The sequence below is a fragment of the Herpailurus yagouaroundi genome, unplaced genomic scaffold (assembly GCF_014898765.1).
Source record: "Herpailurus yagouaroundi ecotype Mexico unplaced genomic scaffold, PumYag 162, whole genome shotgun sequence".
Classification (NCBI taxonomy): Eukaryota; Metazoa; Chordata; class Mammalia; order Carnivora; family Felidae; genus Herpailurus; species Herpailurus yagouaroundi.
Window position 1 is genome coordinate 11,924,474 of NW_024412403.1, and position 11,045 is coordinate 11,935,518.

At 47.8% G+C, this 11,045-nt stretch overlaps 1 protein-coding gene across 1 annotated transcript in view; it reads right to left on the reverse strand.

Moving 5' to 3' along the window:
- Window positions 1-10,023, reverse strand: part of IFNGR2 (interferon gamma receptor 2) — a 25,830-nt gene extending 15,807 nt beyond the window's left edge. The window contains exons 1-2 of the mRNA XM_040484019.1: window positions 9,993-10,023; window positions 4,325-4,457 (exon numbers count right to left, since the gene is read on the reverse strand). Coding sequence (XP_040339953.1) covers window positions 4,325-4,457; window positions 9,993-10,008 — 149 coding nt within the window. The 5' untranslated portion in view covers window positions 10,009-10,023. The remainder of the gene's footprint in view (window positions 1-4,324; window positions 4,458-9,992) is intronic.
- Window positions 10,024-11,045: the final 1,022 nt, after the last annotated feature.

Genomic DNA, 11,045 nt, shown 5'->3' on the forward strand with positions numbered 1-11,045 from the left:
CAAAGGGTGAAAACAAAGGGTGCTTAGATGAACACAGCCTCCAGAGCATGGCCCCATCGGAGCCAGCCTCCCGGCCTCTGGTCCTGGGCTCTTAACGCTCAATCAGCCGTCTGAGCCTCGCCCAGAAAGTCACGCTGGCTCCCCCTCACCATGCGTCCATTATGGACTGCCTCTGTCCCTGAATTTAGCTCCTTTTGAAAGCAGCCCTCACCACAAGCGGGGACACAGCATAGTGGTTAAATACTTGGACTCTGGAGCCAGGTTACCTGGGTTGAAATCCCAGTCATTGTGCTTCTCTTGGTCCCCTCGTCTATAAAATGGGGATAAATTACGGTGTCTGTCTCCCCGAACTGTCATGAAGGTTGAACCAGCGGGCATCAGTAAAGTGTCTGTGCTGGGACCTGTTGAGCCAGTGGGCATCAGTAACGTGTCTGTGCTGGCACCTATGGAACCAGCGGGCATCGGTAAAGTGTCTGTGCCGGCACCTGTTGAACCAGCGAGCATCGGTAAAGTGTCTGTGCTGGGACCTGGTGCACAGGAAACACCACGTAAATTATTTGTTAAACAGTTGGGCAGCTACATGCTCTACTGTTACAGCCGCTGTTAGATCACTTCCAAAAATGGTAAGTGTCCCCTTTGACCTTGCAGCTCCTCTGCTACAAATGTAAGAAAACAATCAGATGATTTATGTACGAGGGCACTACCTCCAGCAGCCTCCAACTCTCGACTGTCTACACTCGAGAGTGGGGAAGAGTGAAATACATCATGTGTGATACATCATATAATAAAACGAGCAGTAAAAATGTTTACAGAGAGAATTACATGAGAAAAAGTGCTCAGACATTTAAGTACGTTCAGTTGAAAAAAAAAAAAAAAAGAAAAAAGGAAGCAGGACCCAAAAGCACAACCCCAGTTTTGTTTCATTTTTACATATACACCAGCACATTTTCAAACCAAGTGCATGCATTTAGAAAAAAGTCTAGAGGGAAACACGCTAAAATGAGAACAGCGATTATTCTTGGGCTGTAAAGCATTGGATGTTTTAATTTTATTCTTTCTACTTTTCCAAGTGTTCCAGCCTTTCTGTAGAGAATGTGTATTGCTATTAAAATCAGAAAAAATAAAATAAAATAAAGAAATGCTTTCAGAAGACTGGGCTGGTCAGGTTAGGTATGCTTAAGTAAATCTCCCGATTTTTAAATGTTGGCACTGATGGAAAAAACAAAAATTAAATATTGCAGGTCAAACACTGCCTGTAGTCCACATTGTCTGCAACCCGTGGTTTAAACTTTAAATTTTCCCATAGTGCTCAGTGTAATTTTCACTTTCCTACTGTGACTGTCAGAAAAACGGAGGAACTGGGGCGCCTGGGTGGCTCAGTCAGTTAGTTGAGCGTCTGACTCTTGATTTCGGCTCAGGTCATGATCCCAGGGTCATGGAATGGAGCCCCGTGTCAGGCTCTGTGCTGAGTGTGAGGCCTGCCTGGGATTCTCTCATTCCCTCCCTCTCTCTCTCTCTCTGCCCCTCTCCCCTGCTCTCTCATTCCCTCTAAAAAAAAAAAAAAAAAGAAAGAAAACAGAGGCACCTTCGTTTATAATTAGAGTAATGCTTTACTATAGAGAAACAGCACGGAAAAGATTTAAATCCCACAAGCCTCAAAATGAAATATTTCATGTCACTAGAATGCCCCAAGCATGCATGTAAAAGTCTCTAAAAACAAAACAAGAGCAAAGGCCCTCCTCCATCACCAAATCTGCAATTGGAAAAGAAAACAAGATCAGCTTTGGTTTCAGTTTTTTGTTATCTTTCAACTTTTTGAAACAAGGGCACTTACCTTCACCCCATCCTTTGTTTCTTTTACCCAAAGCACCTCTATCCTGAAAAAAATCTCTCCCAAATGCTTTCCAAAAAGAAAACAAAGTAAGCAAGTTAGCCTGGGATAGGAAACTGTCAAAGCCTTTAACAAATATTTCTAATACTTCCTGGCACTCTGTCAACCCACAGATGTACCTCCCCATTCAAGGCTAAGGAGTGCTAGTTAATAAATCAGCTGTGCCTTCCTGTTACTGAAACCTTGCTTACTGTTATTTTTAAATTTTTAATGTCTTTATTTTTGAGAGGGAGAGACAGGGCACGAGCAGGGGAGGGGCAGAGAGAGAGGGAGACACAGAATCCGAAGCAGGCTCCAGGCTCTGAGCTGTCAGCACAGAGCCCGACACGGGGCTCGAACTCACAAGCCACAGTATCATGACCTGGCTTAATGCCGAGTAGGGCGGGCCTCATGGGCACAAGACCCGTGTGGTGGCACACAGCCCCACTCTTAAGAGGCGCCCAGTTTGATGCTCTCCTGTTGCCATCTTGAAATCCTCACTAATTTTGAACAAGGGCCCACATCATTTTCATTTTGCACAGGGCCCCACCAATTATGTAGCTGGTCCTTATGGACCGGTCCACTTACCATAGATGATTGGTAGTTACTTGAGGAATAGATAAATGCAATTCTGAGATAACCCCTAAACCCTGGCTTAGAATCTATTTTTATGAAGCAAATATTGTCACAATGGACATTCAAAGGTAAAAAAGAAGTCATCTGGAAAACCACTCCTCTGACACATTAACTGCCAGTAATTTTTCCCAGTTCTTCACCTGTTCTTGACCACAGAAATATTCCAAATTTTACACAGTTGCAACTGTTACCAGATGACACACAATTATCCTTTTTTTTTTTTTTTTTAATGTTGATTTATTTTTGAAAGAGAGAGACGGAGCATGAGCAGGGGAGGGACAGAGAGAGAGGAAGACACAGAATCTAAAGCAGGCTCCAGGCTCTGAGCCATCAGCACAGAGCCCGATGCAGGGCTCGAACTCACGAGCCATGAGATCATGACCTGAGCCAAAATTGGACGCTAAACCAACTGAGCCACCCAGGCACCTCCAATGATCCTTTTTAATAGTTGCCTCATGTTTGACTTCAAGTTAGGAGGACACAATTCGACATTTTTCTGCTGATGGACACGAATATACACCTTAACGTATATCTTCATGAATACAAGTGTTTTTTATTTCTTTTTCTGATGGAGGCTTGTATCACCTGTGCAGGGGAAAGTAATGAGGGCACTTCTGTGGCTCTACTTTGCTGTAAGGGGCTGTGTTAACTGATCCTCATCCAGTGCTGTATCCGCAAACCACACTCTCACAAGCACTGAGCATTACCACATCTTTAAATTGGGTTTAACTGGTAATATAAAATGACTTAGCCAACAATTTTAAGTCTTCACTTAACCTATGTAACAAGATAAACACATAACAATCGAGGATCTAGATTCTGCCTTTTTCTTCCCATGTGTGTTTATATTGCACATCAAGTGATGGCAAACTGAAAAAGCTTGCAAAACGGGTGAGAGAGGGAACAAGGGGCCAGAATACTGTGCAAAATGGAAAAGTCCATTTAGAAATGGAGAATTAGGGCCACCTGGGTGGCTCAGTCAGCTAAGTGACTGGCTCAGGTCATGATCTCACAGTTTGTGAGTTCGAGTCCAGTATCGGGCTCTGTGCTGACAGCTCAGAGCCTGGAACCTGCTTCAGATTCTGTGTCTCCCTCTCTCTGCCCCTCCCCAGCATATGCATGCTCCCCGCCCCCCCTGCAAGTAAACAAGCATTAAAAAAAAAAAAAAGAAATGGAGAATTAGGAGTAATTAAGTGAATACATTCCTTAGTAGGCCAAATTTGGCCCATAAAGTTCAATAAGCCAGATTCTCAAACTTGAAGAAGATGAAGGCTAAAAGCCACCTCCTGCCCTTTTAAGACAGGAAGCCCTCCCTGAGACCAATGAGAGAACAGAGTCCCACCCAACTAAGAAGCCATGTGGGCAGACACCACAGTCTCTGACACTTGCGTTGTCTAAGCCTGTGGATTGGTGGGGGGGGGGGTTGTTGTGCAAGCTCTGTCCTTGGAGACTTTAAATTTTTTTTTTCAACGTTTTTATTTTATTTTTGGGACAGAGAGAGACAGAGCATGAACGGGGGAGGGGCAGAGAAAGAGGGAGACACAGAATCGGAAACAGGCTCCAGGCTCCAAGCCATCAGCCCAGAGCCCGACGCGGGGCTCGAACTCCCGGACCGCGAGATCGTGACCTGGCTGAAGTCGGACGTTTAACCGACTGCGCCACCCAGGCGCCCCTGTCCTTGGAGACTTTAAAAGCACAGGGGAAATATCTGTTTCCAGCGGATTTGCTCGCAATGTTGCCACGAGGCAGGGACAAGGGTTCTGTAACGGCTCCCCCCACAACTCCCAGGAAGGACACCCACAGAAAGATCCGGCTTACTATTTATGCTGCACCTGGTAGACCACCGGCCTCGTGTCATTGCTCAGGGACACCGGCTCCCAACTCAGAACCTGCTCGGCATTGTACAGGCGAACCTTGGGGTCTCGAGGAGCAGGCAGCTGGGAAAGAGAGTCTTGAAAGGGGCAGAGAATAAGAGAAGGGGGAAGAGGGGGAGAGAGAAAGGGAGAAAGATCGATTACAAAAATATTTCAGTGCACGTCATCAAGCCATTCGTATGCAACTCCATTTCTGTCCAAGTGCAGAAATGGTATTACGTGTCTCTCTAGGCACGTCCCCTCACCCCCGCCTTTGACTAAATTTGGCATCATCAACACAGTCTGTGGAAAAAAAAGAGGGGGTTGGGGCTGCCTTTCTGCCTGCAGACTCCAGTTCTTTTTAAAATGTTTTTCTTTTCTTCAATTTATTTTTGAGAGAGAGAGAGAGAGAGACAGATTGCGTGCATGTGTGAGCTGGGGAGGGACAGAAGGACTGGGGACAGCGGCTCCAAAGCAGGCTCTGTGCTGACAGCCAAGAGCCTGACACAGGGCTCGAACTCACGAACCGTGAGATCACGACCTGAGCTAAAGTCAGATGCTCAACCGACTGAGCCACCCAGGCCTCCCCCCTGCAGACTCCAGTTCTCTCGAACAGGTCCTGGGTGCCGGGGTCTGGCTCAACTAGAATGCTTACTCTATCTTTAATACGTATGTGTGACTGGGCAGGTTAACTTGACAGTCTGGGCCCCAGTTTCTTTTTTTGGAATAAGGGATAAATAACAGTATAGTCCAGAAGTGAAGGCTGAATTGGGGGCCACATGACATGCATCAGCCCCAGACTTGCATTAGCAGCAGACGTGCATCAGGACCAAGGGTGCGTTTGGTAAACCTCCGCAAACACATGCACGCACTCACACACATCCACACGCACACGCCCCAAAACAGGCGTGCAAAGCCCGAAGGCACGCGGAGGGCGAGACATGTCTTTTGGGGGGTGTTTTTCAAGGACCCCCAGTGTCACGATCACGATCACCGAGGTATCGCTTCAAACGCAGATCCCCAGTCCACTCCCCAGACCAGGGAATCCACATTCTCAACACGCTTCCCAGCCTATTCTTATGCACCGTGAAGTCTAAGGACTACAAACAGGATAATAACACCCACCCCAGGGAACGACCACCAATGCCAGGGTCCCCCTCCCGGGGTGACCTGGAAGGCACAATCTCAGCAACCCGCCCCCCCAAGCAGATACTTCCGCAGGACAGGGCTGGGGACTACAAGTGCGGGGAGCCTTTTCTCTTGCAAGAACACGCAATCATGACGAGACCATCTCTGAGATGGAAAGATTAATGAGAAACGCCCAGAACGTGGAAAGCAAAGTGTGAAAAACATGCTGTTCCAGAATTCAGAGCAGGAAATTCAAACCACATGCTTTCAGTAAATGCATCCAATCTTGACGAACAGCGCCCAGCTCGCGTCTGCCGGCTCTTCTTCTGAAAGATGCGATACCAAGAGTCTGTGGCTGTTTTGTTTACTTCCAGGATGTTCGTTGTCTCCACAGCGATGAGCTCAGGCCCAACTCCGGGCTTGAACTCATGAACTGTGAGATCATGACCTCAGCTGAAGCCGGATGCTTAACTGTCTGAGACACCCAGGTGCCCCTAGCGTCTTTTCTTTTTTTTTTTTTTAATGTGTATTTATTTTGGGGAAAGAGAGGGCGTGTGGGGGAGGGGCAGAGAGAGAGAGGGAGACAGGATCCGAAGCGGGCTCTGTGCTGACTGAGACACCCAGGCATCCCTCAAATTTAGTGTCTTAAAACAACCCAGGTGTCTCTCTTAAACAGTTCTGGAGGTCAGAAGTTTGAAACTGGTGGGTGAAAGTCAGGGTGTTCCGTGTTCCTTCTGGAAGCTCTGGGGGAGAAATGGCTCCTTGCTTCCTCCAGCTTCTAGAAGCCGCCCACATTCTTTGGCTCTGACTCCTTCCCCCAGCAACACTGGGCCAGTTCCTTCTCTTGCTGCCATCTCTGCGGTCTCACTCTTCTGCTTCCTTCTTCCACCTTTCAGGGACCCTTGTGATCACACCGGGCCCACGAAGCCCTTCAATCCAGGGTCATCTCGCGACCTCAGGACCCCTCGTCACGGGTGCAAAGTCCCTTTCGCCACACACGGTAACACAGCCGCAGGATCTGGGGCTGAGGATGTGGACATCTTGGGGGAACGTTATTCCGCCCGCCACAGTGCTCGTCACCTTCCCCCCATCTCCAGGGAAGAGCCATCTCCGGGCACCCTCTCCCACCATCCCCACGATCCAGGCGTTCCGCTAAGAAAGGAGGCACCGGGGGACAGAGCAAGGAGGAAGAGTTTCCACCCTAACTGAGGGCTGGGCCAGGAGAGAGGCTTCCCCGTAGTTGTGGAGGCTCTAGACGAGCCTTCGACTTTCTTTGATTTTCATTTTACCACGGTGGGGGGGAGAACCCACAGGTTTGCTCTTACATTTGGGCTTCTTGGAATGCCCTGTCTCACCACATTCAGAGAAGAAAACAGACCTTAGAACTGAGGATGTCACAAGGAAGTACATCAGACTGCCCACTCACTAACAGCTGCCTCTGCAATCTCTCAGAGGGCCTGCCCTTGAACGGCCTCACCCCTGTCTCACAGGCCACATGGGGCCCTCCCTGTTCCTGGGAAACACGGGGCCTGCCCTCGCCACTCCTTCTCTGGGGCTTTCTTTCCCAGCATGCCACGGCTCTCTCCCCCACTCCCTTCAGGTCTCGGTAGAGTGGTTTCCTGTACAAAATGTCTAGGGCATGGGATTCCCTGCCCCTGCCTGACCTGTCCCCATGGGGCTCTGAATGTGGTGAGACAGGGGGTTCCACCTGGGTCCTTTGTTTCCACCAGGCACTGAGGAGCATGGATTCCAAAGCTGGACTGCCCGAGTCCAAAGCCACACGCTCCTGTAGTTGTTTAGCCACTTTGTGCCTCAGCTGTCTCATCCGTTACATGGGCACAGTACAGACTTCACAGCGTTGTTACGAGGCACGAACGGGTTAGTTTTACAGGGCTGAGGACAGAGTGAGCGCCTCGTGGTCCCTGCCTCTCCTCACCGCCAGCAGTTTATCGACAGTCTCCCCAAGGTGCGAGAGTGGGGAGCTCCAGGAAGGCTGGGTGTTGTCGGACTTGGGGACTGTTTTATCCCCACCTCCTGGAGGAGCAGGCACTCAGGACATGGGCCTTGAGTAGCCTACAGCCCAGCAGCGTGCTCTCCTTCAGAGACAACATAACCCATGTCTCGTCCTCGGCATCGCATCCACTCGAACACCATGCAAAACTTCGGTTCCCTTCTTCCTTCCTCACCTTATGCTCGGTCTTCCCTTTTCTGTGTGGTCTCTGCTGTGGCCGGGAGTGGGTGGCCACCTCTGAGCCATGACTTATCTGCTTGGCTCCAAAGGGTCAGTGTATTTAGGGTCATAGCACCTGCTGTCCAGGGTGTCGGGTGAAGGCTCGGTGGGAGGAGAACAGAATTTATGGACAAAGGGCTTGGGCTGGAATTCTGATCCTATCCCCCACAGCCACAGATCCTGCCAAGGCCCCACCTGAGCCTCGGTTTCCTCGTGAAGAGTGAGACGGTGCTGTCTCTCCCAGACTCGTAGTGAGGGGCAAATGCAGGACCACGAGTGAAAGGCAAAGCAGACCCTAAGTATATAATTTGTAAGACGTGACTGATTCAGGCCCCGGGCTGAGCACCATATCCAATGGTCTGAGCCTGATGGAGGCAGAACCCAGCCCCCAAAGACGTCTGTGTCCTGCAAATATATGGGGTTACGTGGCACAGGGGAACTGGGGCTACAGATGGAATTCAGGTCCCTACACAAAAGACCCTCAAAGAGGGAGATTCTCCTGAGAGATCCAGGTGGACCACAACGGTGTGTCTTCTAGAAGCTGGAGAGGGCAAGGAAGGGATTCTTCCCCCAGAACCTCCAGAAAGGAACGCATCCCTGCTGACACCTTGATTTTAGCCCAGTCAGAACCTGCGTCTGACCTCCAGATAACACCCTGGTGTTGTTTTAAGGCACTTCGTTGCTGGCGATTTGTGACAACGACAGGAACTAATTCAGTCACTGCAGGTGGACATCAGGGCTTTAATGACAGCCCAGCTCCTACGAGATAAAAGTTCACAGTAAGAGTAGGGGGTACAGTGCTCCCCACTCTACCTTTTCTCTCCGTGACCTCTGGGGCAACCGCTCATAAACGACTAGTGGGAAGAAGACATAACGTAGGTGTCACCTGTGGGAAGTGTGTCCTCTGTGCCTCACGACCACGGCCTCCTCCTATGCCACCTTCCTGCCCTCACCCACCACCTCTGGTCCACCCTAGCTAGACCCACCCAGGAGGCTTTATACATATTTCAGAATAGGCGCTCCTGGTCTCAAAAGCACAGTTTGATTAACACACATCACACACAGGTAATAAAATAAAGTATAATTAACATTAAAATTAATCATTTAATCTTGACAACCAAAGACCCTTCAGGATCTTTCTCCATGGATGCAGCATTATGACGAACATCAACGATCCTACCTCTGACACCTTGCAGGGGAGAAGAAGTCAAAAAAAACATTCCCTGGGGCACCTGGGTGGCTCAGTCGGGTGAGCATCTGACTCCTGATTTCGGCTCAGGTCATGATCTCAAGGTTTGACGGATGGAGCCCCACCTCGGGCTCTGTGCTGACAGCACGGAGCCTGCTTGGGTGTCTCTCTCTCTCTCGGCCCCTCGCCCACTCATACTCTCTCTCTCTCAAAATTAATAAATAAACATTTTTTAAAAACTCCCTGAATTCTCCACTCATGCTTTCTATCTCTCAAAATTAATGAATAAACATTAAAAAAAAAAAATCCCCTGAATCCTCAGCCATAACTGAGAAGTCGCTCTTGTTAGTAAATACCGGACATCAGCTAATTTACCTAGCCATTTGTCTCTTCCTATAAAGGATGGTTTTGTTTCCCTGAGAGTAAATGGGGCTACTACCTTCTTGAAAAGAATGGCGGAGAGAATAAAGTCAGATAATGTACGTACGACACTTACAACCTTGTCTGACCTAGAAGATTGGCCCAATACATGGCGACTACTACTATTCGTTTATAGTTTGCCCCAAAACCTGCCAGCTACTTACTTTCAACTGCTGAGACTATAAGCAAACAGGAGTTACTCAATGACGTTCATTTGCAATGCTTTTCACGATGTTGGGCGTTTACGGTCTTTCTCAGCGGTCTCTAAGCGCATTAGAAGCTTTGGTCAAATCAGCAAATCGTGGCAATGAAATTCTGTGGCACAAGTCCATTTCCAATCTACTGGAAAACTAAGCAGCGGGTACAATACAAAGAGAAGCCTCAACTCCTCAACATTTAGGTAAATGACTAGGTAGTCAGTTGACTTACGGCACTTTGGTGCACTCGACTAATTTTTTAGCTAAAGCAAAGGGCCACCACTTAATGCATTACTACTGAGGGGAACAAAAGACGCCACCCCCAAACTTGCCACTTTGGCATGTTGATTATTTTGAACTAAAGTCACGTAAGAAACAGTCGGTGTAATTTTAGGACATTCTGACTTTCTTTTATTCCCTTACAAGCAAGAAATATTATCTCTCCCGTATCCTTCCTATCTTCCCATACCAGGAGGGAAGGGCATCTTTATTGCCGGGGAATTTCAGGCTGAGAAGGCTGTATAAATGAACTTTGTTAACTTTGTGAATTTATTACCCCCAGTTCAAACCCCCTCGTTTTGTCAAATCTCCACAAATAATTGTTTCCCGAGCTAAGAAGTATGAAAGCTGCCTGCTTTGGTCACTTCTTTGAGTCTCGTATTTTTATAAGCTCCTGTAGGTACAAATTAAATCTGTTTTTCCCCTGTTACTGTGTCTCATGTCAACTTAATTATTAGACCGGTTGAAAAACCCAGAAGGCAAGAAAGGAAATGTTTCCTTCCCTTACACTACAATGTAGGTCAGGTCCAATACTTCACGTGTTATCTTTATAACAACTCTAAGAGACAGATATATTTATAAGTCTTCCCCTTTTAAAAAATTTGTTTCCTGGGGCGCCTGGGTGGCTCAGTCGGTTGAGCGTCCGACTTCGGCTCAGGTCATGATCTCACGGTTCGGGAGTTCGAGCCCCGCGTCCGGCTCTGTGCTGACGGCTCAGAGCCTGGAGCCTGCTTCAGATTCTGTGTCTCCCTCTCTCTTCCCCGCTCATGCTCTGTCTCTCAAAAATGAATAAACGTTAAAAAAATTTTTTTTTATTAAAAAAAATAAAAAATAAACAAAAAATTTGTTTCCAATACCTTCATATATTTTTTTTCTCTGACCATAAAAACAATTCCATGATTACTGAAAGACACTTGTGACTTATGGAAAAGTATGGAAATGTTTCTATTACCCATTTACTGTATAACCACTGTTAACAGTGTCACTTTGTGCTTTGACTAACACAGAGTTTCTCTAAAAATATCCTAGTTTTTTCATAGTTTGCTATGAAAACCTTTCAGGTAGTCACAGAACAGATGAGTATCGCACGGCACTATTTTTCAAAGGATCTACGATGAAGTTTTCTGACGCATCGCACGGACCCAAACTCTGGTAGAATACAAACGAGAGATCATTACTAGAAAGATGGGCATGGCCTCGGGCGTCGGGGCAACATCCAACTGCAAAGTTCCTATGTACTTCT